Here is a 27,060-nt window from a genome sequence, read left to right on the forward strand (position 1 = left end):
CTATATTTATCCACAAGATTTTTACCTTATAATAGCTGTACAGAATTAGGGCCTGGGGAGTACTGAACTTTCCACAGGAAACCTGCAGGAGGCCAGGATGCCACAAGTCAGGACACCTTCCAGTTTATCACAAAATTGGGGGAAATCACTAGAAAAACAGAATTGTAAGAGTGCTCTCCATTGAATCTGCCAGGTGGGCAATCAGGTACTTTTTTGAATAGAAAGGAAGCTGGAAAAGTTCTCTTCTTTATATTGCAAGAGGAAGCCAGACAACCAATGGAGAAGTCTGTGCATGTCCTGACATTCACAGGTTAGACAGCAGTTGTCACTGAGCAGTACATCTACCTTAGCCTGGAAACGCTGTGAGGAAGAGTCACTTCTGGATGTGCAAACAGTTACAGGAGATAGTAAGAAAGAAGTTCTAAAAGAGACTTCAGCTCTGTTTCCATGAGTGATCTATCTCATATGTTGTTTGGAAAACCAGGTGACTGTTTTCAGTTTTGTAATGCTTTCTGGAAGCTGAATGTGATGTCTAAATTTGATTCCTGTCCCAGTCCCTTGGATTACTGCAAATCAAAAAGGTCTGGGAAATGCTGGAGTATTCATCCTGAGATACTTACGAGCAGACTGAAGCTATCATCTCAGCTGTTTTATTATTTCCAAGAACTTGTGGAGGGTGGGTGAGGAACTGGAAGGCAGGAAAAGAGCAGAAGTTTAAAAAGGAGGAAGGGATTGGAGACAGGGAAAGAAAAGCCTAACTTCTATCCCTGAAAGAATTCTGTAGTGAATAAACAAACAAAAATTTGTAAGCAGATGGAAGATAACAAGGAAGTGAGTAGCAGCTAATATGGATATGTCAAAAATAAACCATGTCAAACCAATATAATTGTCTATGGCAGGGTAACAACCATGTGAATTGGAGAGAAGAGCGGACGTCATATATCTTTATTTTAGGAAAGCTTTGTAACAGTCTCACAGGACATTTTTGTAAGCTGGCAGGAGAAACATGGTTAAGGTCAAAATAACCATAGAATAGATGCAAAACTGCTTGAAAAATATGCTCAGTAAGTGGATATTAATGGCTCATTGTCAGAATGGAAAGAGCAGGGATCCACATAAGTCTGTCTTGTGCTATTTGGAGGTTTCATTAACATCCTGGATGATGGCAGATAGAATATACTTATTGCACTGAGGATGACATGAGGTTAGGAGGGACTGCAAACATTTTTGGAAGGCAAGATTAGAATGAAAATGATCTTGACAAATTGAAGACATGCTCTGAAAAAATTGGATGAAAGTCAGCAGGGACAATATACTGTGCTTAGGAAAAATGAGCTGTACAAATACAGCACTGTGAATGACTTTAGGAGGTAGTTCTTCATAAAGCAATTTGGGAGCATAATGGAGGAACAGAGGTCAACAGAATTGTGCTCTTGTAAAAATGTATGAATTGTAGTATCAGACAACATATAGGCATTATTTGGAGAGAGTGCAAAGGAGGTGAAAAGGGAATGAGCTTAGATCTATAGAGTAGAGCCAATAAGGAGCATTTGGCAGTTTTTTAGCTCAACTGAAAGGAAGTAGTGGACATGTGTCAGTTTTTGAGTGGATAAAATATGTTGCACAGAGAAAAGGAAACTGGTCTCTTTCCGTCCTACTACTAGGATAAGAAGAACTTGTATTAAACTTCAGGAAGAAAATTTCAGGTTAGATAGGATCTCAGCAAAAAACTTTGTAATGGTAGGGGTAAGGCTGCACTGGAGTCCATTCCTTGGAAAGGTTCTGAATTTCCCCACTGGGGATCTTTAAAACAGGCTGTGGGAACTTCTCTTGGGAAAGGTAGAAATAGTCTGGGGCAGGGAACTATATTTAATGTCCTGTTGAAGGTTCATATCCAGCCTTTTTCCTATGATTCTATGTGGTCCTTTTTGACATAACAAAAGTCAGGTATCATTATCTTTAGCATTCAAAGACCAATTTGCCTTTGCTACATCTCTTTTAAAGGGGACCACATTGAAAGTGGGGAGGATTGGATGCAGGAGTGGAACTATTGTGTGTTAGGGCAGAGGTAAGAGAGTGGCTTGCTGCATCTGGTTGCTTTCTCTCTGTGTATAACTAAACTTTGGAGTTGGGGTGAGAGCATGTTCTTGAACGTTCCAACTTCATGCCCCACATGCCATATCCAATTCTCTCACCAAAACATACTTATTACTATGAGATGTGTTACTAATTTTTGGTTTACAGTAACATAAAATATGTTTCTACTCAATCTTTACAGACATCCCCTACCACTGCTTTTCCAGCCTCTTACTTAGTCAGTCCCCCAAGTCCCCTGCCCTCTCCCTCTCATGTAAGATAGAAGAGTTTTAAATAAATTTCCAGAAAAGCCCCCAAATCCAGCATCACTCCCTATCTCCTTAGGATAGAACAGGCTCATCAGCTGCCTTTATACTCAGTGAACCACATTGTTTGTACTCAACACAAATGTACCCCATTCCCTCTTTTCCTGTGCCTAAAATACTGGCTACCCTTCTGGCCCTGCTGTAGCAGGCTCTGCTGGGCTCACTGATGCCTGATTTACCCAGCTTCCTTCACAGATTCGTAGTTTACTGCCCACACTCTCCCTTCCAGCTCCTTGTCTTCATCCCTGCCCTCCTAGCTCTCCTCAAAGGCGTAGCCTCCCCACACTCACTCCTTATGTGGGGCGCCTGCCAGGGCAGCAGGAACAAGAGTTATTACCTATTACAGCTTGATCTTTTATGCCGTCTGCCTCTTTCCTTGATCATCATGGCCGTTGCCTAGGGGCAGTATTAAAACTACAATTCAGACCAACTTTTTGTACACCTTCTACCTGACAGGTTAATGAGAAGGGCTCTTCAGCTAGTATTGGAAGAACAAGCTTTGGTTACGAACTGTCAATGGCTCATTTAGTTTTCTCTGGAGCTGGATGTAGCCTGTAGGCTTGAAGGCTAGACCAGTTTGGGCTTTTACATTTGTGTTTCTTGGAGCCCCAGGAATGTTTCAGATCCCTTATTGACAAAATTATTTGACCTTACTGGAGGTCTGCAGCTGCATATTTTAATGATATTGTTCTCTGTAATGCCTTGTCAGTGAAGCCCTTTCACCAGATAAAACAGCAATCCAGTTTTGGCAGTAAGTCTTCCTGTCCATCTCGTGTACCAGTCATGCAATAAAATGGAGAGATCAAGCTGCTTTCCCCTAGGTAAAGTGAGAGCTTTTGTGGAGTGGCCAGTCATCAAATGCTAAACAGTTTCCATTTCAAGCTAGCTGAATAATGTTGAAAATATGTTCTTAGGTGCTCAGTGATAGCAGCCCCTTTCTTTTGCTATGGTAAGAGTCCCATCTCCTGCCACTTCAGATGTTACATTAGGGAGTGGCCTGTGTAAATGCATTTCATGAAGGCATCCTGTGCATGGTCTTGATACATTGCAACACAAGCTTTCGGAAGCAATTTGTTTTGCATGTAGTTCAGATTTGGATTCAGGACAGCATTCTTTTATGATGCTGGGGATTACCCTGTCTTGTATCTAAGCAGAAAGTTTGTCGAGATAAAACTGCATGGTCCAAAGAGAGAAACAAAGAAACCTCCACTGCTCACTAGTTGTAGCTAACTCTGCTGTTGCGGGTGATGGGTCCAAAAGTGCTTGTGAGCTTTGATGGAAGTGAATACCAGCTGAACTTCAGGCTTATGATTTTCAAATCCTACAGTCACAGTTTAGTGACCTCATGTTTTCCCTATAGTTGGTAGATAGCTACTCAGAAGGTATTTTTCTATATTTAATCCAGGTAAGTCTGATATGCAAACTTAGTTTTTTTGAAGTGATCCTGAACATACTTTAAAATCAAAATGGATGCAGTCTTCAGCTTAGATTGTTTTGTATATTTCAGTTCATGTCCTTGCAATTTAAAAGAGAATGGAGGCGTTTTTCACTCTTTCTTTTAAATTCTCTAAGGAAATACTTCATTGAATTGTGATAGGTACTATTGGTATGAGATCACTTCAACTTGTAAATAAGTCTAATTTGAAACATCTTGGTGAAATGCAGATTCGTGCAAGCTAGCTAGATTTGCTTTTAACTCTTCCTGCTTATTTCCTATGTAATAGTACTTAGAGCGACAGCCGCCTCCATTGTGCGAATGCCATTAATTCATGTTGTTTTGATTCCTGTGAAACAAGTCTTGCATTAGCATACATATCTTGCAGTTGCTATTTGAATTCAGCTCCCTCATGTCTGATTGTAGCAGTCACAAAAATGGGCTGTCATAGAGTTGTTACACCATGTGGCATTTGATAAAATCTCAAAATAGTACTGTTAATGCATACTACTTCATGAAGAAATCCATACAGGAACTTCTGAAAATGTTGTTCTTTGAGCTTTGCTTTCTAGGGCCTGGATGTACATTCCAGCACTGCCCCTAGGAAAGATGTCTTCTTTTACTCATTTTTCTGTGGTTAACTTTGGTGGCTGTGTTACTCTGAAGGATAATGACAGAGTGATTTGCATTTAATTTCCTCTAATGCCAGTAACTAGTGATCAAACCAATAGATTGCCAAAACTGTTAAGTAGCCACAACCATCCTGTTTTCATTTGGGCAATGACAGCATTGGCTTTGAGTAGCGCAAGTGATCTGTCATGAGTGGAGAGTCATCTGGTTTTGATATTAGCACCTGTGTTAGGAACCTAAATGCCTTGAATTCCCTCTCTGGCTAGCAGTGAGAGAATGGTACTTCTGGATTAAGGCTGAACCCACTGACCTCTGAACCTCTGGTGATGTGTTTCTTTTTCTCTGTGTTCATTGCCTAAAATGAGGTGGGATAAGTCAGGACAGCAGAGCTGCAGCCTTTTATTATGCAGCTCCTTCTACTGATTCAGCTAAGAGATGCTGGATCTTTGAATTTTCACATCCTGAAGGGTGAGATAAGGTTGGTGATTTAATCTGAATCTCTTCAAAATTCCTGTGCAGTGAATAGGAATAGATGGAACATCAACGGCACATTTTGTAGACCCTAACTTAGGTCACATATGAAATGAAAAAAAGCTACAATCAAAATCAAATCACACTTTACCTAGTATTACTGCTTCATGTAATAGGCAGTCTGATTTAATCATGTCTTATTACTGAATATGGGTGGGAGGAGAAAGGGAGTAAGACCAGTACTTTTTCTAATTTGTTGAATAAACATGTAAACAATTTTCTTCTTGAAAAATTGACCAAAAAAGTAAGAATCTCCAAGTTCTGTCCACAAAGGCTCAAGCTTAGACACTAGAGGACTGTGAAAACTGTCAAAAAACCCCAATACTGAAACCTGAAACTGAACACATATAAATAATGAATAAAAGATCTGAACCGAATGATAAGATATAAAAACCTATGTACCTTGAAATATACTGAAAGACAAGATATTAGCAGTAGTAAAATATTACAGTATCTATATATTGAATTTAGAGTCAAAAGAAACAATCAGATCATTTAGTCACTCGTCATTTTATTTCCCCCATATGAAACCTGATAGCTTGTGTCTGACTCCACTGTGTCTCCTAGATATGTATCTATTCTTGATTAGTTGGCAGAAGAACAATTCATAAGCAAGGGAACTTTTTGTTTATACCAAAATGTGTTTCACTGTTAAAAAATATGTTCCTAATTCATAATCTTAATTTGTCTGGCTTCAACTGTTAGCTTTCTATTCTTGTTACACTTTTTTATGCTAGATTACACAGAAACATTTCCCAGTATTTCCTCTGTGTGAATCCACTTACACACAACAATTGAGGCACCTTTCAATATGCTTTTTAACAAACTAACATTATTTAGCTCTTTAAGTCTCTTACTGCAAAGCATGTTCTCCAGTGTTCTCGTTTTCATGTTTTTGTATGATTTCCACAATTTTTCAATTATTTTTTAAAAATATGAACAAAAAACCTGTACATAATATTAATCATAATTTATATGAGTGCCATACAGAGAGGGACATTAATTCATTGTTGTTCTGCTTGTACAGTCTGGGAAAGCACCGGCTCTTTCTTGCCATATTATTGGGACAAATATGAGAGGATGCCCTATTATATCCCCTTACCTCAAACTCTCACGTAGCATCTATATTCTATAATACAGTGTTTCCATCCTCTTTTACCCCTTTTATTCCATAGGCCATAGGCCATAAGGTTTGCTTTTAGGGATCCTACCTGTATAACTTTGCATTTGGCTATATTAAAGCATATTTTGTTTTATTTGATCCAGTTAACCAGGTGATCCTGATAACTTGTCAGACTGCCCTGTCCTCATTGTCATTTATGTTTCTATCTGTATTCTTGATTTTATACCTGTTTCTCCCTCATTGATTACGGTAGATCGTGATGATCATTTCACTGGCAAGTATTTTTCTGACATGTAAGTTAATGAGTTTTCAGCCCATTTAGCAGGTGCTTTTGTCCTGGTTTTGGCTGGGATAGAGTTAATTTTCCTCCTAGTAGCTGGTGCAGTGCTGTGGTTTGGATTTAGTATGAGAATAATGCTGATAACACGCTGATGTTTGAGTTGTTGCTAAGCAGTGTTTACACTAAGTCAAGCACTTTTCAGCTTCCCATGCTCTGCCAGGTGCACAAGAAGCTGGGAGGGAGCACAGCCAGGATAGCTGATCCAAACTGACCAAAGGGCTATTCCATACCATACGACGTCATGCTCAGTATATGAACTGGGGGGAGTTGGCCAGGGGGCGGCGATTGTTGCTCGGGGACTGTCTGGGCATCGGTCGGCAGGTGGTGAGCAATTGCATTGTGCATCACTTGCTTTGTATATTCTATTATGATGATGGTCATTATTATTATTATTTTTTAATTTCAATTATTAATTTTATTTCAATTATTAAACTGTTCTTATCTCAACGCACAAGCTTTCTTACTTTTGTCCTTCCAGTTCTTTCCCCCATCCCACTGAGGGGGAGGGTGAGTGAGCGGCTGTGTGGTGCTTTGTTGCCAAGTGGGGCTAAACCATGACAGTCCTTTTTGGTGCCCAACGTGGGGCCCGAAGGGTTTGAGATAATAACAGATTAACCAGAGCATATTAAGGAATATATATCTGTTAACAGTTGCTGGTCACAATATTGATTCATCTGTTCTTGATACTAGTTTATCTGATCTGCACCATGCTCTTTTTTTTGCTGTACATGTTAAAGATTGGTGTTGGTTTTTGCAGTTTGCTGTGCTCTGCAGTGATTAGTGATGTTTTGCCTCTGAGATTTGTTATTAAAACACTGGCCTTTAGCTTTATCTGGTATTTGGTCTTTGTACTGAAGCCATTGCTGTACTTCGGGTACCACCACATGGAGACAATTAGCAGTTATACCTCTTCCTCCGAGAGGTTTTTTATGGAGGAAATACAGAATGGCACCTTTGCTACCTTCTTCTATGATGTTCCCTCCTTCATTACGACAACTTTTCAGTATCTTGAACATCCTTGGATAGTTAAGATACTTCTATTGGTATTTCTTGGGAATATCGTTTTGGTTTTGTCCAAGGCTAATATGCAGTTTAAGAATATCATCTGGAGACCTGCCCTGAGGCTGGATAGTTATGTGTGTTGGATAGTGTGGGCAAGTACCTAGGACAGTGGGCACCTCCAGTGCTTTGGAACTTCACCTCTGAACAAGTGCAGAATCCTGAAAAACTAGTAGAATATTTGGAAAAAATATGCTGTCACCCTGGCAACTCCAGAGAGACACAGATCACTGCAATGTGCTGGGGCCTGGCCTATGCTTACCAAGCCCTGTCAAGACTATTCAGTACCCTCAAGAGGAAGAGAAGGTCTCTGGATCTGATGACAAAACAACAGGCACTGTGGCTACTCTAGCCCCCATGACAGACACTGTGGCTACTCCAACCCCTGCAACAGGTACTGCAGCTGAACCAGAGAACCAACCCATGCTGGTATCAGTCACCCCTATACACAAGAAGAAATGCACAAGAAAATCAGCTTGTTTAGTTAGGGATGAAGATGAACCAGGGACATCATGAGAATAGGAGGAGGAAGAGGCAGAACCCATAAATGAGATGATAACCACATGATTCCTATCCCTGAGTGAGCTGCGAGATATGCGAAAAGATTTCAGTCGTCATCCAGGAGAGCACATCGTCACCTGACTGCTCCGATGCTGGGATAACAGGGTCAGTAGCCTGGAATTAGAAGGTAGGGTAGCCAAGCAGCTGGGATCCCTTTCTAGGGAAGGGGGCATTGACAAAGCAATTGGAAAAGGGGCACAAGCTCTCAGCCTCTGGAGGCAACTCCTGTCAGGTGTGAAGGAAAGGTATCCCTTCAAGGAAGATGTTATATATCGCCCAGGTAAGTGGACCACCATGGAGAGACGTATCCAGTACCTGAGGGAATTAGCCATGCTGGAGGTGATTTATGATGATCTGAACAACAAGCAGTTATCCAAAGATCCAGATGAAGTCAGGTGCACACAACCCATGTGGTGGAAATTTGTACAGAACACACCATCGTCGTATGCAAACTCATTGGCAGTAATGACATGGAAAGATGGAGAGGAACCAATGGTGGATGAATTGGCTGGCCAACTCCGGCAATACGAAGAAAGTCTCTCTTCCTCCCTCATCTCAGCTGTGGAGAAACTGTCCCGAGAGTTCCAGCAACTCAAAGGGCATGGGTCCTACTCCCGACCTGTACAGACCAGTGTCTCAGCCATTAGGAGTAAGTGAGTGTTCCTCTACCCAAGAGAGAGGATATAGTGGATACACACCACGGGCCACCCTGTGGTTTTACCTGCGTGACCATGGAGAGGACATGAGGAAGTGGGATGGAAAATCTGTCTTGGCCCTAGAGGCACGGGTACGTGAGCTGCAAGGAAGAACAATCACAAAAGGGGATTCTTCCAGGAAAATTGCTGCTCAAGTTTCCAGTGAGCAGTTCCCCAGATAGAGTAGAAGGGCTGATCCTACTTCTGATCTTAATAAAGGGACTTTTGATTCACATTTACAAGAAGCGAACAATGAATACTATGATCAGGACTAGAGGGGCCCTGCCTCCAGCCAGGTGGAGGAAAGGGACAACTGGCTTTACTGGACTGTGTGGATTCAATGGCCTGGCACATCAGACTCACAGGAGTGTAAGGCTCTTGTGGACACCGGTGCACAGTGTACCCTAATGCCATCAAGCTACACAGGGGCAGAACCCATCTGTATTTCTGGAGTGACAGGGGGATCCCCACAGCTAACTGTATTGGAGGCCGAAGTGAGCCTAACTGGGAATGAGTGGCAGAAGCACCCCATTGTGACTGGCCCAGAGCTTCCATGCATCCTTGGCATAGACTACCTTAGGAGAAGGTATTTCAAGGACCCAAAAGGGTATAAGTGGGCTTTTGGTATAGCTGCCGTAGGGACGGAGGAAATTAAACAGCTGTCTACTTTGCCCAGTCTCTCAGAGGACCCTTCTGTTGTGGGGTTGCTGAGGGTCGAAGAACAGGTGCCAATGGCTACCACAATGGTGCACCAGTGGCAATACCGCACCAACCGAGACTCCCTGATTCCCATCCATAAGCTGACTCGTCAGCTAGAGAACCAAGGAGTGATCAGCAAGACTTTAACAGTCCCATATGGCCAGTGACAAAGTCTAATGGAGAATGGAGACTAACAGTAGACTATCGTGGCCTGAACAAAGTCACGCTGCCACTGAGTGCTGCCAGGTCAGACATGCTAGAACTGCAATACAAATTGAAGTCAAAGGCAGCCAAGTGCTATGCCACAACTGATCCTGCTAATGCGTTTTTCTCAATCCCTTTGCTGGCAGAGTGCAGGCCACAGTTTGCTTTCACTTGGAGAGGCATTAAGTACACCTGGAATCGACTGCCCCAGGGGTGGAAACGCATCCCTACCATTTGCCATCTGGACTGATCCAGACGGCACTGGAACAGGGTGAAGTTCCAGAACACTTGCAATCCATTGATGACATCATTGTATGGGGCAACACAGCAGAAGGATTTTTTGAGAAGGGGAAGAAAATAGTCCAAATCCTTCCAAAAGCCAGTTTTGCCATAAAACAAAGTAAGGTCAAGGGACCTGCACAGGAGATCCAGTTTTTAGGAGTAAAATGGCAAGATGGACGTCATCAGATCCCAGTGGATATGATCAACAAAACAACAACCATGTCCCCACCAACTAGCAAAAAGGAAACACAAGCTTTCTTAGGCATTGTGGGTTTTTGGAGAATGCATATTCCAAATTACAGTCTGATCATAAGCCCTCTCTATCAAGTGACCCAGAAGAAGAACGATTTCAAGTGGGGCCCTGAGCAATGACAAGCCTTTGAACAAATGAAATGGGAGGTAGTTCATGCAGTAGCCCTTGGGCCAGTCCAGGCAGGACAAGATGTAAAGAATGTGCTCTACACCGCAGCCGGGGAGAATGGCCTTACCTGGAGCCTCTGGCAGAAAGCACCAGGGGAGACTCGAGGTCGACCCCTAGGGTTTTGGAGTCAGGGATACAGAGGATCCGAAGCCTGCTGTACTCCAACTGAGAAAGAGATATTGGCAGCATATGAAGGAGTTCGAGCTGCTTTGAAAGTGGTTGGTACTGAAGCACAGCTCCTGCTGGCACCCCGACTGCTGGTGCTGGGCTGGATGTTCAAAGGGAGGGTCCCCGCTACGCATCATGCAACTGATGCTACGTGGAGTAAGTGGGTTGCACTGATCACACAGTGGGCTCGAATAGGAAACCCCAGTCACCCAGAAATCTTGGAAGTTATCATGGACTGGCGGGAAGGCAAAGATTTCAGAATATCACCAGAGGAGGAGGTGACACATGCTGAAGAGGCCCCACTGTATCATAAATTGCCAGAAAATGAAAAGCAATATGCCCTGTTCATTGATGGGCCCTGTCATATTGTGGGAAGGCATTGGAAGTGGAAAGCTGCTGTATGGATTCCTATACAACAAGTCGCAGCAAATGCTGAAGGAGAAGGTGAATCGAGTCAGTTTGCAGAGGTGAAAGCCATCCAGCTGGCTTTAGATATTGCTGAATGAGAAAAATGGCCAGTCCTTTATCTCTGTAGTGACTCAGGGATGGTGGCAAATGCCCTGTGGGGGTGGTTGCAGCTGGAAGCAGAAGTGGCAGCGCAGAGGCAAACCAATCTGGGCTGCCGCATTGTGGCAAGATGTTGCTGCCCGGGTAGAGAACCTGGTTGTAAAAGTACATCATGTAGATGCTCACGTACCCAAGAGTCAGGCCACTGAAGAACATCAACACAACCAGCAGGTCAATCAGGCTGCTAAGTGGCTCAGGTGGATCTGGACTGGCAACATAAGGGTGAATTATTTATGACTTGGTGGGCCCATGACACCTCAGGCCATCAAGGAAGAGATGCAACATATAGATGGGCTCGTGATCGAGGGGTGGACTTGACCATGGGCAGTATTGCACAGGTTATCCATGAATGTGAAACACATACTGCGATCAAGCAAGCCAAGCAGTTAAAGGCTCTCTGGTATGGAGGACAATGGCTGAAATATAAATATGGGGAGGCCTGGCAGATTGATTATATCGCATTCCCACAAACCCGCCAAGGCAAGCACTATGTGCTCACCATGGTGGAAGCAACCACCGGATGGCTGGAAACATATCCCATGCCCCATGCCACCGCCCGGAACACTATCCTGGGCCTTGAAAAGCAAGTCATGGCGATATGGCACCCCAGAAAAAATTGAGTCAGGCAGCGGGACTCATTTCCAAAACAACCTCACAGACACCTGGGCCAAAGAGCATGGCATTGAGTGGGTATATTGCCATTCCCTATCATGCACCAGCCTCCAGGAAAATTGAATGATACAGTGGGCTGTTAAAGACTACACAGAGAGCAATGGTTGCTGGGACATTCAAACATTGGGATACGCATTTAGCGAAAGCCACCTGGTTAGTCAACACTAGGGGATCTGCCAATAAAGCTGGCCCTCCCCAATCAAAACTCTTGCAGACTGTAGAAGGGGATAAGGTCCCCTTAGTGCATGTAAGAAATATGCTGAGGAAGTCAGTCTGGGTTATTCCTGCCTTGGGCAAAGGCAGACCTGTTCATGGGATTGCTTTTGCTCAAGGATCTGGGTGCACTTGGTAGGTGATGCGGAAGTCCGATGTGTACCTCAAAGGGAGTTGATTTTGGGTGAGAACAGCCAATGAATTAAATTGCATGATGTAACTGCTATATAATCACTTCTGTGGTGGCTATATGCCATATCAGCAGTATTACAGTTCGACTCACCTAGATTAATGAAGAACGAAATTTGATGAAACGGAGCAAAGTGCAGCAATGATAGAACTGGACAAGCACAGCAATAATGGAACCAGAACTGGCTTCAGCATGCAACAATCCAACACCACACACCATCTCTCCTGCCCTGAAGTACTGTTAGGACAGGTGGAGCCCAAAGTCATGGACTAAATGAACCCAATGGACATTTTAGAGGGATGGCCCTATCAAAAGACAGGAAAAGTGGTGGTGATTAATTGGAATGTATTGGAAAGTGTGGGACCTGGACATTATGTAGATGGTATAGAATAAGGGCTGGATACTGTCCTGGTTGTGGCTGGGATAGAGTTAATTTTCTTCCTAGTAGCTGGTGTAGTGCTGTGTTTTGGATTTAGTATAAGAATAATGCTGATAACACACTGATGTTTTAGTTGTTGCTAAGTAGTGTTTACACTAAGTCAAGCACGTTTCAGCTTCCCATGCTCTGCCAGGTGCACAAGAAGCTAGGAGGGGGCACAGCCAGGACAGGTGATCCAAACTGACCAAAGAGCTATTCCATACCATCTGACATCATGCTCAGTATATGAAGTGGGGAGAGTTGGCCGGGGGGCAGCGATTGCTGGTTGGGGACTTGTTGGGCATCAGTCAGCAGGTGGTGAGCAATTGCATTGTGCATCACTTGCTTTGTATATTCTTTTATCATTGTTATTATTAATTTTATTTCAATTATTAAACTGTTCTTATCTCAACCCACAAGTTTTCTCAATCATAGAATCATAAAGTCATAGAATCGTTTAGGTTGGAAAAGACCTTTAAGATCATCCAGTCCAACCATTAACCTACACTACCAAGTCCACTCTAAACCAATCAAGGGTAGACTAGACTAAACCATGTCCCGAAGTGCCACATCTACCCGTTTTTTGAACACCTCCAGGGATGGTGACTCCACCACCTCTCTGGGCAGCCTCTTCCAATTCTTGACCACCCTTTCTGTGAAGAAATTTTTCCTAATTTCCAACCTAAACCTCCCCTGGCGCAGCTTAAGCCCATTTCCTCTCGTCCTATCGCTAACCACGTGGGAAAAGAGACCAACACCCACCTCACTACAACCTCCTTTCAGGTAGTTGTAGAGAGCGATAAGGTCTCCCCTCAGCCTCCTCTTCTCCAGACTAAACAACCCCAGTTCCCTCAGCCGCTCCTCATAAGGCCTGTTCTCTAGACCCTTCACCAGCCTTGTTGCCCTTCTCTGAACACGCTCCAGCACCTCAATGTCTTTCTTGTATTGAGGGGCCCAAAACTGGACACAGTATTCCAGGTGCGGCCTCACCAGCGCCGAGTACAGGGGCACAATCACCTCCCTGCTCCTGCTGGCCACACTATTCCTGATACAAGCCAGGATGCTGTTGGCCTTCTTGGCCACCTGGGCACAGTGCTGGCTCATGTTCAGCTGGCTGTCTGCCAACACCCCCAGATCCTTTTTGGCCAGGCAGCTTCCCAGCCACTCCTCCCCAAGCCTGTAGTGTTGCATGGGGTTGTTGTGACCAAAGTGCAGAACCCGGCACTTGGCCTTGTTAAACCTCATACAGTTGGCCTTGGCCCATCGATCCAGCCTGTCCAGGTCCCTCTGCAGGGCCATCCTACCCTCCAGCAGATCGACACTCCCACCCAGTTTGGTGTCATCTGCAAACTTACTGAGAATTTTACTCTTCCAGTTCGCTCCCCCATCCCTCTAAGCATGGTGCTTAGTTGCTGGCTGGGGTTAAACCACGACAGCTTTATTGGTATTACATAGTGCCCACTTTTTAATCAGTCATGTGTTATTGAATGAATTGTTTTACAAAGTCTAAGCTAGGCAATTTTATTGGACAAATCTGTAATCTTATCAAAATCATGTTACTATTATGAGAATTATTTTCTCTAAATCCGTATTGCCTGCCATTAATTACATTCATGTTCTTTATCAATTAGACTTTCTATTAGCTCACTCTTTCTTTTGTCTTGGTTGATGTCAGGCTAACCAGTCCTGCTGCTTTTTCTTTAAAAATTAATGGCACATTAGCATTCTTCTGGAATTTCCCTGCTATTGCAAGATTTGTTAAAAATTAATAGAAGAGATGAGAGTTGCCCTCAGTTATTTGGGCCTGTTGATTTGAATATAATTATCCCTAGCAGATGCTGTCTGGTATTCTCCTCAGTTACTAATTCTTGAGTAGTGAAATCTGTGTTTGCCAAGTTAAAATGTAAGATATGGAATGTTGCCAAAGCTTAAGCTTTGTGTTTGTAGTGTCCTAAAGTCATGAGTCTTTTAAGAATGCCCTATCTTATCTTTTAATGTGATAAAAATAATAAATAGATATCAGAGACAATCTGTTACCAGAAAGATTTGAAGCTTTAATAGTTATAATTACAGATATAATTATGAGAAACATTAAATATGGATTAAGTTTTCACACTTACAGTTTAAAAGAGAAAACAGATTTTGTTCTCAGATTAAAAACAGGAAACTGGTTCTGTAAGTATAGTACATGATGACTTTAGACCTAAGTTTGTCTAAAAGTAAAAAATAACATTTTAAAATGACCCTTGGGAATGCTAAGATTATAAAATATCAGAGGAAGAATTGTGCCTAGACATATCTGTAATCTATAAGCCAGAGAGGTAGTCTCTGAAATTTCTTTAACTATCACCAGTGATTTTGGATGATAATTGGATTATCTAGAACCTGTAATGCCTCTGGCAGCAGGATTGTCCTAAATTGCAATCTCTTTCTGCACAAACTAGAAGATCTATCAATAGAACTCAATTACAGTATGACTCCCTTTCACTGAAGTTAACGGTTATATATGTGTCTGACTTCAGTGACAGGAGAGTTAGCTGACAGTAAGTACCCTTTGAAAAAAATATGCCAAATAATAATGATAAACTATTACTGCAAATTTGAGAAATATCAATATCACTGATTTGTACATTAATATCTTCCTTGTTAAGCTGAGGTCATAATGTGATAATTATTATGAAAATGATCAATGGAAATCGTCATGATAGAAACAAAGTGCTTACAAATATAATTATTATAACACAATATTATTATTCTAACAATTGTGCAGGAGAGGCTGTTGTTATTGTTGGGTCTTTTTGTAAAAAGAGCAGTAGTGTAAGTCTAGGAACCATCTGTTAATAGCAGTTGGAAATTTAGAGCTTCCCACTGGAGAAAATGGACTTGGTTGGGTTAGCACAGTAAGAATTAAGATATGGATTTGGGAATAAAAGACACATTTAAAAGGACAAATGAAAGGAAATTTGCCTAGGTGCCTAGATTGCTTTCACAGTCACCAAGCAACAACTAAACTTTAATCCTTCTCCCTTTTATACAAGGAGTCAGATAAAAAGCAAGCACTTTTCCATCTAGGCTTCCTATCTTTTAAATTCCCGGAGTCTCTGAAAACAAGTGTAACTTGGAATATGAAAGAAATATTTTTAACTACCTAGTGATATTGGCAGCTGTATAGTAGTTGGTGTGAGCTACCTGAGCTTATATGAGGACATATTCTAAGTAGAAAAGTCATTTAAAACTTCCCTTCTACACCGTGTTACTGGTACAGTGTTGTCACAGGAACCTTAATCTCAGATTTCCTGATTTTTATTGGTATAAAATCACAGCCATTAATTATGGATATGCCAGGAGTATCTTTTTTTTCTTTTTTATTTCTGTAAATTATCTTCTTTAAGGAAAGTCTTTTGATTGTAAAACAAGGTTCTGTGCTCTAAAACTGGACGGTGGTATAGGCGGAAAGCAAACTAAGGTTGATGACTTGGCTTATTGACCATAGGAACCATAATTTTTTTAACCTGAAGGGCCTGATGCAGTTATCCATGTGTAGGCATTTAGTGCTACTTGAAATAACTAATGTGTCCAAGACAGTCAAGTATGACACAGGGTTCTCAGGTGTGGCACAGGACCTGCAGAGCCCTGTGACCTCCTAGATCAGCATCTAAAGGTTAAGAGGGTTGCCATGAGGCATCCCAAATGGCACTAGCAATCTGTGTGAGGAAGATCAAATTGAGTTACAAGTCTTGGGTATTTGCATGGACTCAATTGCAGGAGGGAGCTTTAAATCTAGAATGCAAAGTGTTTGTGACTAAATAGTTTATTCTGCATTTGATGTGAAAATCTGTTCTTTTGTATGATTAAATGTATCAGTATGAAATTAGCAAAAAAGAAGTTAGTATTTGCTACCCTAGAAATTTGTATTTGCTATGCCAGATCTGTGACCTGAGAGGTTCCGTCATCATTAATCTGCCAATCTATACATATCTTGCATTTATATTTTGGTGCTTCAGAGAAAGCTCCAAAAACATTGTTAAAATCAGGATGCTCATGACACAGCTGACCTTATTTTCCCACTATGAATCCAGCTTGTAATTTACATCTCATTTCATAAAATACTGATATAATATAGACTTTAAAGCTCAAAAAAAAAATGTTCACGGGCTGTAATAAATGTCTAGAATGGTACAGTGAAGATGTTTCACAGAAGTAGATCACCCTGGTTTTCAGAATAAAGACAAATTAATTGCATATCATTCACCTACATAATGTAAGAGAGCAGTATTAGTAATGCTCATTAGATAACTTGCCTAAAGTCAATGTCGAACTACAGTATTACTTCATCAGAAAATGTTTGTTGAGTGGTCCTGGCCTGGAATCAATTTAATTTGAGCTTCAGGAACTTCTTCTCTGCAGCATGGATCTCTGTGCTCTCTTCCGGATTTATATTAGGTTTATTGCTATATTCTCACTAGCTTGGTGCTTTTGCCTTGTGTTCTGGCAATATGGCAAAACAGAAGTGTCTTTTAAAAAAATATATAGGAATGGAAATTTGTTTTCAAAATTGTGTGCTCAGAGTTAGACATCTAAATTCATATAGCAGAAAAGGAAACTATAAATTCTTGATATCTCAGAGAGAAATCTATCTGTCATCAATCATCTGATCCAAGCCTATTTCTTTCTATTTTAGTACTTTCTATACAGCAGTGTCCATTTTGCATTTAGGTTCTATCACTTTCTGAATTCATTACTTGACATTAAATTGCAGTTATTGAGAGTAACCTTTAAGATCTTCAGAACTACATAATATCTCTAATTCTCAAAGGTTTTTGTCATCCTTCAGCATAGGCGTTGTGTGATTTTGATGAAGCAGGGTTCACACAGTCCCGCAGGTCACTAATGAAAACGGATAGCACAGAACCCAGTCCCAATTCCTCTGAGGTCCCAGTTAATGTATTGCTTCCTATTTGGAAGCTGTACAGTTGCTACTTACTTGCTTCATGATCCACCAGCCATTTTTTATGTCTGCTATGGTATTTTTACCAACACAGTAGCTCTTCAGTCAGCTCCTGTGCAGTGCCTGGTTTCGGTGCAGAGGCAAACATAGGGTTCCTTTCAACTAATAAAGAAAATCCTTCAGGTCCAGCTAATTAATTTTTATTTATTGACTTCTTTACCTAATTGACCATTTGCAATGGTTTTTTAATACCTTATCAATAAATAACCTTCTTAATTTTTTCTGTAATTTTCTGGATCTGGAAACTACATGAGTAGATTAGGACTTTTGAATGGCTTTCTGGTGATATCTTAGAAAATTAATATAATAGCAGAATAAAAAAAAAATCCCATTTTTTCTCCATTTCTGTTTTTGGCAGAGAAAGTCAGGCTAACAGAAAATGGAAGTTAGGAGCTACCTTGGGTAATTTGTCTCTTAAGTTGTCAAAACTTCTCTTTAAATAACAGCACTAATAAAGAGATGGTGCTCAAAGAGAGGTTGTGCTCACATGATGTGCTGGTTTTGGCTGGGGTAGACTTAATTTTCTTCATAGTAGCTAATATAGGGCTATGGTTTGGATTCATGCTGGAAACAGAGTTGATAATTCAGGGATGTTTTTCTTACTGCTGAGCAGTGCTTACACAGAGTCAAGGCCTTTTCTGCTTCTCACACCGCCCCGCCAGTGAGTAGGCTGAGGGTGTACAAGTTGGAAGGGGACAGGGCTGGGACAGCTGGACCCCGCTGACCAAAGGGATATTCCATATGACATCATGCCCATCAATAAACTAGGGAAAGGTTGGCTGGGGGGCTGCTGCTTGGGGACTGGCTGGGCATCAGTTGGTTGGTGGTGAGCAATTGTTTTCATTTGCATCACTTGTCATTCTTGGGGTTTATTTCTCTATGTTATTTTCCTTTTCATTACAATTTTTATTATTGTTGTTATTGTTATTATTATTATAATAATATTTCAATTATTAAACTGTTCTTATCTCAACCCATGAGTTTTCTCACTTTTACCCTTCCAATAATCTTCCCCCCATCCTGTGGGGGGGGAGTGAGCAAGTGGCTGTATGGTGCTTAATTGCTGGCTGGGGTTAAACCATGACACATGAGCATATAGTGGTTGTAAGACCAGTTTTGCTACAGATGCCATGGAAAACAGGCACGTGTACTGCCAAGACACATTAATTCAAGTTCTTCTTGTGGCGTACATATGTATGTATGTAGTCAGAACATTCTTCAGGCAGTTAAAAGCATGTCAGCATAGTACTCCTATGTCTTTTGCAACAATCTTATTACTGAAGGATTCTTATCAGGCAATGTGGAGTCAGTTATCTCCTTCTGCATCCTTTGCATTCCTGTGCAGAACTAATTTCTCCGCTCACCTGTTGGGTTGCTGCTGTACGCCATACACATTGAATACTCTGCATAGAAATATTCACTTGGTCTAGTGGGATGAATTATTTCTTTGGTCATGTTGCAAGAATTCATAATTTTATCAAGGCACCCTATTCAGCAAGATATTTAAGCACATTGCCTAATTGAACTTTTGAGATGCTTAAAACTAGTTATGTGCTAAATCAGCATCTCAGTACTTAGTTGGTATTGAGTATGGCCTATGAAGGAATAAAACAATTTAAATCATCTTATATTGAAAACATCTGGTGATATTCTAGCCATTTCTAGACTAGGTGTCTAACATTGTCTACTCCATGCAGACTAGTCTATGCTTATTTACTCTCTTGAGGCAGAACATAAATTGCCTAGTGACATTGGTCCAAAAAAAGCCTATATCTGTACAGGTACAGGTACTATAAGCAGAGCTTCTTCCTTTTTAGCCTAAATCATACAGAGTGCATGGAGACAGCTTTTCTTCTTCAGAAGGAGGTTTGATATGATATAGAAATGACCTAGGTTTAAATGAAGCACTTAAAATGAGTGCTTTGCATTGCAGTGATTGAGCCAGCAATACTTTTAATAATATGCCCTCATGCTGCTAGCCTCTTGGATCTGAGGGATTTTCTAATGCAAACCATAATGTAAAATTCATTAGCTACCAGTAGCCGGGGTTCTGAATCTGCTTGAGCCAATGAATTAATTTTCATTTCTGAAAATATTCATAAAATGTTGTCTTATGATAATCCTATATATTATAATGGCTTTTAGATGGCAGTGTCATAAATCTAACGTACTTAAATCATACAACTGGATATGAATTAACATATTCTAGTATAAAGCAATTAAAGTGCCCAGATGACTTTTTAGAACTTTGAGTGACATGTGCTGAGCATGTTTACAAAAAGTGAAATGAGTACACACATGCTTGTGTATCTGTCTGTCTTTCTAGTTACAAACATGGCTAAATTTCAGGGTGTTCTTTAAAACTTCAGCTGGAACTATATGTATCTGTGTGTGCATCCATGCAGATATGTATGGCTCTCTGGTATCATGAAGAAATCACTACAGGATGGGTGCAACTACAGTTATTTCTCTGCATTTATAATTGCCTAGGAAAAAATGTGTAGGAAGCTTTAGTTTCACACTGACAGATTTAGACTATTCTATTGCTATTGCATGCATGCATAAAAGCAAGAAAAATAAAGTAATTAAAGCTTCTGTTCACCCAATTTAGTTGTCAAAATGCATCTGTGAGATTAAAAGAAGAGGACTTTCAGAAGAACGATAAGATACTAATTATACAAAAGGGCAGACTGAAAAGTTTCACCTTTTCTGTGGACAAGCAAGATTAATTAAAATGATGTTTTTTAAGGCACTGGTCTGAAGCCTCAGGATAATGGGGTGAATACTACATTTTCTTCGTAACTTTCAGCTATTCAGTCAGGGTGTTTCTATATCAAAAGTCTGTGCTGTGACCAGGAAGTCAGAATCAACCTGAACATGAATGGAAAAATGCTATCAGCTCTTTTTTTCTCAGACCAGAACTCACCGTGATTAGCTTTTTGAGTCCGATTTGAAATTGCCCTAGGACTGAACCAAAAATCAGGATTTAAATTTGCTGGATGAGAGAATACAAGCAAAGAGAAAAACGGGTGTTGCTTAGCTGTGTGTCTGTTCAGCACAGTCGGAGCTGTGTCATATTGCAACCTTTCTTCTCTTTGGTTTACCCAGCTGACTCATAGCACAGGTAACATGAATCCTCACTTCTGTGCTGTAATACTGTGCTGTGTTGCTTTGTAGACCCTAACAGGGACCTGCTCAGGATGGAGGGGGGCAGTTTGCTAAGGTTACCTCTTAACTAAATTAGTTCTTGGGAAGCGGGGCGACCAGTGTTTGGTTTTGGCAAAGGACTACTATGTATTGCAATTATTAACTGGGTGCTGTAAATGCTTAGGGGGAATCAACTGCCTGATCTTTTCCTTACCAAAGTTTGGGAGTACTTGGATACCCATCGTTACGTGTACATGCCACAGGCACAGATTTAACAAGAGAGAGAGCTACAAACTTGTCCTCTTTCTCCTTTTAGCTTGTGTGTCCCTTAGGGCTGGACCTACCTGAATTCCCATTGCAGTGCAGCATGACAGAGCCTCCTCAGCAGGTCAGACCCAGGGGTCAGAGAAGCTGGGAAGACAAGTGATGCTTAGCCTCTGGCAAGAGTAAAAAGTGGCCAGCACACTGTGTTGCAGTGCTGCCCCTTGTCTCATGATCTTTCTATTTTTCAGTATTACATTTACCAACAGAAGTCAGTTTGAACCAGTTCAAATTTTTTCACCTGTTCTACCAAATCATTACTGGACTGACCTAAAAGTTAATCAGATCTGTTTCAGTCACAGCCATACCTAGATACTAATTGCACTAAACATGTAATGATTTGACTTCTTGCCTGTGACTGTGGCTGTCCATCTGTGGTGGAAACCTGGCCTGACCAAGGTACCAGAAGCTGCATATAAACTCAGGTGGCTGACAAGTCATCCACAATGATCCTTTTAAAGAGTGTCAAAGCTAGCTCAGATAATGTCTGTGGAAGTCAAAGTCACAATATTGACTGCAGCTGAGCACTCTCTCAGAATTTGCAAAGGAGCCTGAAGCAGTAAGTGTCCAAACTGCATTAAAGAGCAGTTAGTGCAGCTGTATGTTAACTCCTCTGTGTCTTGGAGAGTCTCCATTTTTGATGGGGTCTCTAGGCACTAGTATGAAACTTCTACTGTTAGTATTTGTACTGTCATTACATAAGACTGAAGTCTTAGGAGATAGTTAGTTTGCCCTTTACAATAAGTGCTTCATTAATGAAAACAACATATACCAAAGAACATCAGATAGCAGAAATAATAGCTGATGTACTTTTCACTGTAGTCCTCTTGCTTTCAAGTATTTAGTTTTGCTATGGGTTGAGTTTATGTAACACCTTAATTTTGTATTTTTCACAGAAATGTAACCTGGAATAATTTAGCTATCCCAGACACCCACTGTTCCAGAGAGCTAGAAGAAGGTTACCAGTGCCCACCTGGATTTAAATGCATGGACCTTGAAGATCTGGGACTAAGCAGGCAAGAGCTGGGCTACAGTGGCTTTAATGAGATAGGTCTGTCCTACTGGTAACATCCATTTCAGTATCCATTTAAAAATGTTTATGAAATGAATAGAGCAGATAGCTCATGTCTGTGCTGAAAAGATATCAAGTGCAATCAGTATTCTGCTCAAGTAGAGCACATGCCAGAAAGAGAAGCTGTGCTATTTGCTTTGGAATGATGAAGTTATCATCTATTTTATATTGCCTGGGATCCCAGGATTTAAATAACTTTAAAACAACGTCTTTATTTAAGAAGAGTCAATGGTTGATTATCACCAGTATGCAAATGCGATGACTAATTTCTGTGTTTTATTTATGATTCATTTTAGAGTATATAATTCATCCTGTTTGTCTAATTTTAGTAGTAATTCCCATAAAAAAAAAACCCACCCAGAATTACTTTGATAATCATCTTGGTACTAAAGAGAACGGGGGAGAGAAAATGAGATCATGTGTATCTGTGGCAATCTCAATCCAAACTGTGTAAGTCAGAACATCACCCAGAAAAATGATTGGGGGTCAGGCAGATTTTGCAATACAGGTACAATTTGTGTTCTGTGAAAAACACTGCAGAGTCACCAGGAGTACATTCTCTGCTAGCTGCAATGTGTCATGCCATCCCCATGGGGAAACGAGCGTAGAACAGTAATTCAGGAAAGGTGGCAAGAGCATGGGCAGCTGTGGCAAGATCCATATCCAAATGGAAGATACGCAGTTACCCTGTCAGAACATTGTGGTTATCTCACATTTATTTAGCAGACAAAGGTCCAACAGGAGCCTGCAGCTGTAAATTTTTATTTCAGCACAAGTAGGGAAGTCCCTTCAAATGATAAAGCATGCCTGCAGGCCGTATTCTCTCTGATGCATCTCTCTGACTCTGATAAGCTTTTTTTTTCATTTTTCCTGGCTTGAGCTCCAGACCCTTATCCTGGCCCCAGCTGAACTTGAAGATAATAAAAAGGTTTAATGACTGAATGACTGCAATCAAAAAGTTTTTTTCAATATTGAAATCCTTTGCAGCTGAAATCACTTCAGATGGTTCCCAGGCTGCTGAATATACACAATGAGCCAGAGAGTTACAAGAAATAGTCTCAGAGTCCTGTTACAACAAGTACTCTGTGATACCAAATACTTTCTGAACAAAGACTGCCATTTGTGTCCTCCTTGTTTCTCATGAGAAAAGGAGAACAAACTGATTTCAACGAAGCTCCATTCTGTTTCCTCTGGGAGTCAGAAGCGTATCAGTTGTACCAGTACTGCTAGCTGAATAGCACTGCGGGTAGTACCTATCTTTTATATACATTTTTTCTTCAGTAGATCTCAAAGGATAACCCTGTCTGATCTCTCAGACAACCTCCAGATTCCTAAGTTAGTGGCATACTGCCATGCCTGGGTGCACATGAGCTCAGTTCACACTAAAAGCTAAAAACATCCACACACAAGTTCTCTAGTTTGAGATGGTTTGGCAGGGGAGCGTGGGATAGGTGTATCACCAGAAGAATTGTGCCTCAGATTGAAATCACCCTTCGTATCTTGACATGCAAAATTATTTGTGGCATTGAAGGCTGTTATTCTAGCTGCCTACCTGGTCATCAGGGAAAAGTAGTTGCGATACCTTAGACAAGCTTAAGTGGGTAGGTGATTTGAACGAGGCTCAGAGTATTTGATAAAGGAGGCCAGTATGTTTTTAATGATGGGGGCAGGTTGGCAAAGACAGGTGAAATAATTTGTCCAAGGGTTCCTGCAAAGCTGGTTGAAAAGACAAGGCTGAAACTCTGGTCTCCTGAGTCGTAGTCCTATACTTTATCAATATGTCATTCTGAGTGCTGCATTTTAAAGATCAAAGATTGCTAATAGGCTTAGGAGACTTGTCATTGATATATTGTTTTTGTCTAGAAATAGGTAACCAGGATATAACACCTCTTTGTACAGCAGCCAGAAGTTAAGTTGAATGTCAATTGAAAGCTGATAACTAAACTTTAAAATAGTGGGTAATACACAGCAGCTTTGCCACAAAATGTTAAATAAGCTTCTCAAATTAGGAATGTTATAAACAGGGTTATAACCAGCAAGTTTATTAATATTTTATAAATCTCCATTTTGCGATGCACCTTTGTATGTAGTTAACAGTAAGTAATGCAGTAGATCTTTTCTGTGTAATTATACTATTTTATTGTATACATTCATTGGTATTTTACTTGCAGATACTATTATGCAGCCTGTCCTGTTGGTTCCTGAAATCTGTCATTACAAAAATCACAAGAGCATAGCAGTTTGGCAGCTACTGTATAATTAGTACTACTTAATTTGCAGTATATAAGTACAAGCTATGCATATTTGAATTTGATAATTTCTGTTATTTTTCTTCTTTTTACAGAAAAAGGGAGGGTTTTCTACAATTTTATTACTGGGTAAAGACCAAACTGGGCTAATCAGAAAAAAGTTAATAGAGTTTTTTATATTGTGAGGTCTATGCCAAGTAGGTATTTTCATATTTGGAAAATCACTTAATTTTGGCCATACCCTGCTCCCACTTTTATAAATGGCTTTGGCTTTAAAGGGATGAAAATTGGAAAGATGATAGTGTAAGTTTTGGTACTTGACAATATATTTCCCAAGTTTTCTATTTTTAGTTTTGAGGTGTTCTGTTTATCTGTTTTATGTATGCTTCTATGCAAGTATGTATATATTGGTTTAGGAAAAACATAGGGACTACTGATAAATATGGGTTGAAGTCATCTTGTCAAGATAATCTAGGCCATCCCCTTCCGATGTGAAGCAGACTTCACAATCTTTCTGGGCAATCTATTGCGCTGCTTCATTGCCTGTACTCTTAGGAAGATTTTCCTAAACTATAACCTGAATCTTTCTTTTTTGCAATTTGAGATCATAATTTCTTACCTTATTCACTATTGACATAGAGAAAACTTCTAAAAAGCTTTTCTGCATTTTTCAAGACTATCATTATGCCTCTTCTACCTTCTATGGCCTTGCTGGGACATATGGCTCCACATGTTTCAGTCTTTTGCTATAGGACTTGTATTTTATACCTTAAATTATTCTCATTGTCCTTCTCTAGACTTTCTCCAGCTGATTCATCTCTTTGTTGAAGTACAGTACAGGCAGAATACCCCAGTAAAGCCATCACTTTATGTGTTTTTAAGCTTTATTGCAGTTTCTACATCACAGTGAGATGTTTTCCATTTTCAGAACAGCACGTTGTGTGTGATTCATGTGTTTTTCTGATTTGTTACAGCCCTTGCGTCCTTTTGAAAGAGCTGCCATCACTGTTTCCCATCCTTTATTTGTTTACTTGATTATTTCTTTTTAAATGTAGACCCTTGCATTTGTCTCTGTTGAATAGCATGCTTTCTTTTTTTTTTTCCAGACTATTCCTTCAATTTGCAAAGATCTCCTGGAATTTTAATTCTTTCCTCTTGAATACTTTCAGTGCCTCTTAGCTTGCTTTTATCTGAAATTTGACGAGTATAATTTATTTTCTATCAACCTGGTCAAGAGTGAAAAAATAAATGGAACCAGACCAAGATCTGTTGGAACTCTGTTGGAACCTCGTCTGACAGTCTTCCTTTCTGACAATATTTCATTAATAGCTGCTCACAGGGACAGTTAACAAATAGTTTTGTACCCATCACACAGTAGTTTCACCTAGCCATATTTCTGTATGTTGTCATGGTGAGACAATGTTAAAAGCCTTTTAAAATAAAGACGTAGACCGTCAAGTGCTTCTCCTCTCTTTACAAAACCTGCTTCCATTCTGCGTTTGTACAGCAAGAATACAATAAGGTTTGTGCCATACATTCTCCAGCGCCTGCACCCTTTCAGTATGTATTAATAACACAATACTTAGACCTGATGTTTGTGAAGGTAATTTTTCAAACATGGGCCACATCAGCATATATCTACAGCTAATGCCTCTGTTCTTCAACATACATATTTCTAGATTGGATGTAGAACGAAATTAACACCAGTCGGTTTTGCCAGCTTTACCAGTGTAATCTCTAATGAGAGTGAAAGTACTAAAAGATGGGGTACCGTTTGTGGAACTGGAGAATTAATGAAGCATTGAGTGGAGAACCAATTAGCTAAGACGTCAGTACCCCAAATCCCTTTCTCTGTGAAGTTCTGAAATGGGAGGAAGGAATAGTAGAGAAAGAATAATCTGTCCCCCTGGGTGAGGTGACTTCAGATGTTTCAGGTTCCAGCTGATGGGAGGCTACAGGAAGTTACTGCTTTCTTCTAGTAAGTTGCTTGTGAATTCAGTAGAAATCTGAGTACTCTTTCCAACAGTTTGACACAGAACTTGACTTCTTAAGTAGGTGTTCTCATGCAGTGGGAGCCTTCATATTAAATGAAGTCCTTTATCCATCAGTATGCTTGAAAGATTTTTTGAATACTACCTGCGGGGCTGCGTGGGAGTAAGGGAACGGATATGAATGAAAGGCTTGGCTGGCTGTGTGGATGTGGGTGGCAAAGCTCCTTGCTATGGACTGTACCTGTATGGTACTGTCAAGCTTTTCTCTTTCTCAAACTTCATAGCTGATTTTGATTCAGGCTCCTATGAAAAGGTTGATGTTTCCTTCATATTAGAACAGCCTTCAGCCTTGTCTCCCACTGAGAGTGTCAGGTACATTCACAGTTGGCCTGTTTGTTCTTTCTGATTTTATTCTCCTCTTCTCCTCTGTGTTTTTCCTAGCTGTGTTTAGTTCCGTAGGGTGCAGCTGATAGGATGACAGTGTCATGAAGTGTGCAAAAAATGCAGAGCTAAATATTGAGAAAAATTACCTTTGTTTTGTGAATAAACCCCGGTAATTGTACAAGTCATTAGGCATGTGATTGTATTTGCATAAGTATTTTCATCTGATATATCTAAAAAGCATAAATATAATCGTTGAATTAAATAAGAGCATGCAAGAC

At 40.7% G+C, this 27,060-nt stretch overlaps 1 protein-coding gene across 3 annotated transcripts in view; it reads left to right on the forward strand.

Annotated features, from left to right (window-relative positions):
* The window catches only part of NALCN (sodium leak channel, non-selective), a 251,379-nt gene that overhangs the window by 40,804 nt on the left and 183,515 nt on the right, over positions 1 to 27,060 (forward strand). For all 3 annotated transcript variants that reach the window (XM_075712454.1, XM_075712463.1, XM_075712470.1), the window contains exon 6: positions 21,983 to 22,137. In XM_075712454.1, coding sequence (XP_075568569.1) covers positions 21,983 to 22,137 — 155 coding nt within the window. The remainder of the gene's footprint in view (positions 1 to 21,982; positions 22,138 to 27,060) is intronic.

Source organism: Pelecanus crispus, chromosome 1 (assembly GCF_030463565.1).
Source record: "Pelecanus crispus isolate bPelCri1 chromosome 1, bPelCri1.pri, whole genome shotgun sequence".
Taxonomy (NCBI): Eukaryota; Metazoa; Chordata; class Aves; order Pelecaniformes; family Pelecanidae; genus Pelecanus; species Pelecanus crispus.